Source organism: Volvox carteri (genome assembly GCF_000143455.1).
Source record: "Volvox carteri f. nagariensis unplaced genomic scaffold VOLCAscaffold_18, whole genome shotgun sequence".
NCBI classification, from domain to species: Eukaryota; Viridiplantae; Chlorophyta; class Chlorophyceae; order Chlamydomonadales; family Volvocaceae; genus Volvox; species Volvox carteri.
In genome coordinates, this window is record NW_003307561.1 from 1681372 (window position 1) to 1688313 (window position 6942).

General features: G+C 61.6%; 1 protein-coding gene across 1 annotated transcript in view; it reads left to right on the forward strand.

The window, feature by feature from the left end:
• The window catches only part of VOLCADRAFT_34151 (uncharacterized protein), a gene marked incomplete at both ends in the record, with an annotated part of 4851 nt that extends 3825 nt beyond the window's left edge, over positions 1 to 1026 (forward strand). Inside the window, one exon of the mRNA XM_002950301.1 lies at positions 898 to 1026. Within this exon, the coding sequence (XP_002950347.1) occupies positions 898 to 1026 (129 nt within the window). The remainder of the gene's footprint in view (positions 1 to 897) is intronic.
• Positions 1027 to 6942: the final 5916 nt, after the last annotated feature.

The window sequence follows — 6942 nt, forward strand, 5'->3', positions numbered from 1 at the left end:
AACTCCCCCCCAACTCTCTCTCCTCCCTTGGGCTTTTCTTTTGCGTTGGAAAGAACGTTCGCGTTTGCGTTCTTTCCAACCCACTTCTCCATTTCTACCTTCTTTGCATTCTGCCGGCGTACACGCCGTCCAATGCGTCATCCCGTCCAATGCGTCATTAGGTCATCTCGTACGACACCTTCTGTGTCGTCCTGCGCCGCCTTTGCTATTGTTTTTTAGTTCCTGCGTTTTCATCCGTTTTCATATAGGTTCTTTAGGTTTTCTCGTTTCCAGCTATCCCGGTCAGCTAGTTTAATACTCCTTTTCAGCAGCATTTGCATGCGTTTTTGTATTTTTATTTTTCTTTCGCTGCTCACAACTCTCCCACCTCTCTGCCTTGCATGTGCCTTTGCCCGCTGCTCCTGCTGCCTGGCCAGGTGAGTCCAAAGGGTGGTTCGAGCTTCTTTGGTTTATCGCGTTGGCGTCGGTAGGCTAGCCGGAATAGTTTAGTTGGGTCGGTCGGGTCAGTCGCGCGTTCTAGTTTTTTTGGGGGGTTGGGAGGAGCACTTGCATACCGGCAGCCTTTCAGTATCAGCAATTCAGCCTTCTCTTCTGGCCAGCAACTTTACGCCACTTTTACGTCAGCACTATTTTACTCGCCGCCTTCACTACTATTTTTACACCTACTACTTTACGGATTGGCTATACTATTCAGCTTTTTATTTCTGGCGGCTTAGGTAGGTAGGAGTTCCAACATCTACGTCACTTCGTCATCCCGAGGTTACAGTCGTCACAGTCGCCACGGACGCCTTTCGGTCAGTTTTTACGTTTGCTACTATCTTGCCCTGGCAGCAGCTTCAATCGCGTGTGGTTCGTCTTTCCCCAACTCCCCTCCCCCCGACCCCGACCCCCCGCTAGGTGGTGGTCATCGGCGCCACCAACCGCCCCGACCACCTGGACCCCGCCCTTCGTCGCCCGGGTCGCTTCGACCGTGAGGTGGCGGTGGGGTTGCCGGACCGGGCGGACCGAGCTGCCGTACTGCGGGTATGCACGAGGAGGTGGAGGTCGCCGCCCGGGGAGGAGATGATACAGAGGCTGGCGGACGCGACGGAGGGGTTTGCAGGTGAGTGGGTGGTGGGGGGGGAAAGACGAACCACGAACGAGTGAAGCTGATGCCAGGGGTTGGGGGAGGAGGAGGAAGGGAGGTTAGGGGGGAATGTGTGGGGCGTGAAGGGGTAGAGGGGGGGTAAGGAGAGCGCCTGTTTGTTTCCATGTCTCGCCTGCTCACCCTCCTTACCGATACGGTCCACTGCCTTGTTCGCTGCTTTGAAATGCGTCCGCACGTTTTGTGGCTCGTGGCTGAGTGGCTGAGTTAATATGGACGTACATGCATATGTAAGTCTGTCCCCTGTAAATCAAGAACCTAGTAAATCAACTTCCATCTTCTCACTTTCCCTCCTCCCTCCACCCTACACACACGTACGTGCATGCATGCATGCATACATACATACATACATACATACATACATACATACATACATACATACATACATACATACATACATACATACATACATACATACATACATACATACATACATATATGTACATGCATAAATATATATACATGCATACATATATACACATCTCGCGGCCCACAGTGTAATCTAAGTCATACACATATACACATACATACATATACACGTACACCTCACAGGTGCCGATCTTGCGGCGCTCTGTTCGTCAGCCGTCATGGCCGCACTGCGAAGAGCAGCCGCCGCCGCCGTAGCAACCACCACCACCACCACCACCGCCGCCGCCGCCGCCACCTCTACCAGCTCAGCTGCCTGCGCCGGTGCCGGTGCTGGTGGCGCTGTCCATGGCGCCGCCGGCCGCGTCCTTCCCCTTTTCGACAGCCATCCAGTGGAGGTGCTGTTGCGGGCGCGAACGGACTGGCAGGCCCGGAGAAAACAACATCAACATCCTCACCAATTGCAGCAGCACCACCACCACCAGCGTCACCTGATAGAAAAGGGCGAAGGGGAAGAGTGTCTGCAGAAGCTACAGCTGGCGCAGCAGGGGAAGCTGAATCACGGGGAGAAGGCGGCGGAGGAGGAAAAGCCGCAGCGGGCGGAGCATCCTCAGCCGGTGCAGCAGCAGCAGTCCTTGCCTGGTGGTGCAGTCAAGGGAGGGGTGCAGACGAGGGAGGGCCGGGAAGCTGCCGAAGAGGGGGAGGTGACGGCGGCGGCGGCGGCGGTGGCGGCGGAGGCGGCGGAGGCGGAGGCGGACACCGCCGGAGGGTCACGGGCCCGCATGATGCTGCATGATCAGGGTGGTGGCGGAGGAGGGGGAGGAGGAGCCGGTGTGGGGGGCGGAGACGGGAGCACGTTATCCCTTCCGGAGGCCCCCCTGCCGCCGCGCCGCAGTTTCGCAGCCGTGCTGCGGTCATGGGAAGAGCTGTTCGACAACAGCTGTACGGATGGTGATTGCGGTGTCGTACCCTTTGCTGCGTCCAGTCAGGGTGAGCAGCAGCAACAGCAGCAGCAGCAAGCTGTAATAATTGAACCGCCGATGGAGGTGGAGGTCGAGGCGGGGGTAGTAGGGGCAGCGATGGGGAGGGTGGAGGAGGTGCCGCCGGGTGGTGATGCGCTGACTGCACCTCCGCCTCGAGAGGGGCTGCTAGGCGAGGGGGAAGTGGGAAACGAGGGCGAGGGCGAGGGAAAGCAGGAAGTGCCGCTGGCGGAGCGGGAGCGGGTGGCGGCGGCGGCGGCTGCGGGGCCGGCGGCTGCGGGGGAGATGGAGGAGGGGGAGGGGGAGGAAGAGGAAGGGTTTGACTGGTTATCGGAGGTCCAGGTGGAGGGGGCGGAATGGGAGATAGCGCTGAAAACTGCGCCCAAGCCGTGCAGCCGCCGGGACGCAGCGGCGGCCGTCAGCGCTGCTGGCCCGCCGCCGCCGCCGCCGTCGTACATAGCAGCGCTTGCAGCACCCGTGACGGCAACGGCGTTGTTTCGGCTTGCGGCGGCGGGCATTGCTGTGCCAGAGGCTGTGACGGCGGCCGCCGCGGCTGTGACGGCGGCCGTGGCTGCGGGATCAACTACAGGAGACGCTGCGGCGGCGGCGGCGGCGGCGGCGGCGGCGCTGTCGGTGCCATCAGCCGGCGGCGGGGTCGCTTCCGCAATTATTTCGGCGTTCCTGGACGAGTTAGCTCTTTTAGGGGTCGTTGAGGGGCCGCCGCCGCCGCCGCCGCCACCACCACCCAGTTCGCACAACACTAGTGGCGGCGGTGCTGCCGGCAGTAGCGGACCGTGCGGCCTCGCCGCTGCCACTGCCCCGCCAGTTCCGGCCTCCGCAGGCATGGGAGCACCCGTACGGCAGCTGGCACCTGCGTCACTGCTTCCGCCGCACCATCCTCCGCCGCCGCCGCCACCGCTGCCGCATCCACTGTTGCATCCGCCGTCTTCCTCCGCCGCCTGCTGCCGCTTGCTGCTGTGTGGTCAGGGGGACATGGGCCAGGAAGCCGTGGCGGCGCTAATCCTCAGGCTGCTGGCAGCAGGTCCCCCTCCTGCTGCTCCTCCTGCTCCCCCTCCCCCTCCTTCTCCCGGCGGGGCCCCAAGTGAGGCAAGGTCAGGCAGGTCTACGCCCCCCGTCGCGGGTGGCCGTCCTGTGACGGCTGAGGAGCCCTTCCGTGCCGCCATCGCTACTGCCGCCACTCCCCCGCGCACTCCCGTACACGTCCGCGTGCAAACGATCAACCTGCCCGGCATCGTCCTCCGCAGCGGCGGCGGTGGCGGCGGCTTGGAGGACGCGGCCTCGGGCGTGGCGTCCTTGGTTTCGGAGGCGCTTGCTCCACCGACCCACGGGTCTCAGCACTGGGGCCAGCAGCTGCGGGTGCTGTACCTGCCGGCCATTGACACGTGGGCGTTGGAGCAGCACGTGCAAATGGATTTGGATTCAGATCCACATTCAGATTCCGAGTCAGATTTGGATCTATGTCACGTGGAGGCCTCCTCGGGACGCCGGGGCGCCGCGGATGTGGGAAATGGTAGGCAAGCCGCCGATCTTGGCGTCGTTGACGTTAACGGGGGCGACGGAGAGTCGGCAGGCAGCGATGATGGCGACGACGACGACGACGACGAAGCGGAGGCGGAGGAGGCGGAGGTGCGTAGTTATACATGCATCAGCCCTGCCTGGAGCGTATTCATGCAACACGTCAGCGCCGCTGCCGGCGGCTTACGGGCCCCAACCTTTGGCCTCTTTGGAGCCGGTGGTGGCTGCGGCGGCTGCGGCGGCGGAGGGGGTTTCTTGATTCTCGCCACTAGCAATTTGCCGCCCGATCAACTGCCGGTGGAGCTCCTCCAATGGTTCGGATGGGAGGAGAAACCGCCGCCGCAGCCCGTACCGCAGACCCCGGCGGCGGCACCGGTGGCGGCGGCGGCGGCGGCAACCGGCGGCGCCGCAAGCTGGATGTCCACGGAGGGAGGCCTGCTAGAAGGGCCTTACTGTGCAGGACTGAGTGAACGTCACACGATTACGTTGCCGCCGCCGACGGCGGCGGCTGTTGAGGCGGCCGCGATGGCCGCGGAGGCGGCTCTCCTGCCTGTCGTACAGCGCGCGGTTGAGGGCCGCGTGGCGGCGGCGTTACTTGCCACTCGCCACGCGGGTCTCGGGCCCCTCAGCGGATCTGGACGGCCAGTTTTCCTTGACCTCCTCCGTCCGCCCCCTCCTCCCACTTCCCCTGAGGCACCACCAGCGGCGGCCGGAGCTCATACGGCACAAGGTCAGCCGCCTTGCGGAAGCGTGCCGCCGCCGGCGCCGCCGTCTGGATCAAACTCCATCCCTTCCGCCACCGCTACCACCACCGCCGCTACCACCGCTACCACCACCACCGCTACCACCACCGCCGCTACCACCACCGCCGCTACCACCAGCCAAGCGGTGCTGAACAGCTCGGAGTTGGACCGGGGTCGGAGACTGCTGCTGCAGGTGGCTAGGGACCGGGGGGGGGTAGGGAGGGGGGAAACGGACATGCGCCAAACGGTAGCAGTAATGGTAACGGTAACGTCCTTAAAAGAGAGGAGTACAACCGACTAAGAATGGGAGAGCTCCCGGAGGGTCGAGGACCTTGCCATCTTACGTCATCGACACATTGCTGTGTGTGTGTGGGAGAGGGGAGAGGGGTGGGGTTTAAGACGAACCAGCCACTGGCGAATGGAGCGCTTCAAAATACCAAAGATAGACGGGGGTAGTCCAGGAGAGGTTATAAATGCTGCATCAGGAAATATTTACTGACCAGTGGTGACTCTTTGAGTAGTAGTAATCATGCCGGCGACGTGGGGCCAGCTGGGTTGCGAGACGAATTACTAACTGGCAAGTCCAAAGTCCAAAGAAGGCAGAAGGCGAGAAACCCAGAAGAAGAACTACCAAGCCGGCTAGATGAAAGAAAGGAAAGTCGTGTAAAAGCCAAGAAACAAAAGGAACGGAAGCCGTGATGGAGGTGATGTGTAAAACTAAATAGGCGGCAAAGAAGGAAGGGTATCGGAAAGGGGGTGATATGGTGCAATCGGACAGTCTACGTGGCCGACGTGGCGGCGGAAGTAGTAAAGTAGACTGTGGCTGATTTATTGGCTGTGCTGCACTGCTAGCTGACATGTTGCACACTGTCGAATCTGAACCATGCCTTCGTAACTGTATCTATCGTGAGCCGTCCGTCCCTCCCCCCCCAAACCAAACGTCAAAACCGCCTACTGGTCCGTCCTGCGCTTTCCTTGGCAGCAGCTTCACTCGTTCGTGGTTCGTCTCCCCCCCAAGCCACCCCATTAAATCTCCCCCCTCCCCCTGCCCCCCCCCTCCCCTCCCCTTTAGGCCCAAATCGCCCTCCGCGGTATTGCCTCCGCCATGTTACGTCGCGGCAGTGGGTGCCACTTGGCGAGAGCCCGATTGCCCGACTGCCGGAGTGTGGCTGACGGGGCAGGAGCCGGCGGCTTTGGAGCAGGAGCAGGAGGAGGAGGAGGAGGAGGAGGAGGGGAGGAAGAAATCGACAGCGACGATCATCACTATCATCGCTATCATCAGTCACATCAGTTACAGCAGCAGCAGCAGCAGCGGCAGCGGCAGCGCCGAGGTGGAGGTGTCGGCGCTTCCGGTGGTAGCGTGGTCAGTCTGGTGCAAGTGGCTCAACGAGCACTGGAAGGTGAGGTGCGGGGTAGGGGTGGAAAAAGCAGAGCCGCGTCTGGTGATGCACGTGCCTTTCATAGCTGCCTCCTCCCTGCCCCTCCCCCGTCCTCTCCAAATCCCCCCTCCACCAACTCCTCTTCTCCTCTCCACTCCGCTGTCCGCATGTTCATCACTAGCGATTGTACGTACCTTCATTTCATCCAGAACACCACCTAAAAAAACACACAACGACAAATAGGTACATGCCCGCGCCACGATCCGACGGTAAAGACTCAAGCTCACCTCTCACCCCTCCCCCTCAACCCTCCCCCCCCTCAACCCTCCTCCTCAACCCTCCTCCTCAACCCTCCCCTCTCCGCCATTCCGCCGGGCACCCCACCCCGGCCCCGTACGCCGACCACTCCCCTCCTTGCCGGCTCCAGGTCGCATTCACACCCTGGAACAGTTCAAGCAGGAGGTGCAGTCCACTGCCGCCCGCGTGCGGGCCCTGCGCTGCGTGGGCTGTGAAGCCACACAACCCCAGCTCCAGCTCCAGCTCCTGCTCCAGGCCCATCACCCGCACAAGCAGGTCAGTGCAGTTGCCTTGTCCTGATAAACACACAGACAGACACGCGCGTGCACACAGGCACACAGACAGACAGACACACACACACACACACACATACACTCGTTTGTAAAGGGGGGGGGTGGAGTACGTCTCGCGCCGTCATCACCCCTCTTTCTCCCCCTCTTGGTGTTTTAGTCGCCGTTTTAGTGTCTTGGCGTTTTAGCGTGACGGAGGCATCCACT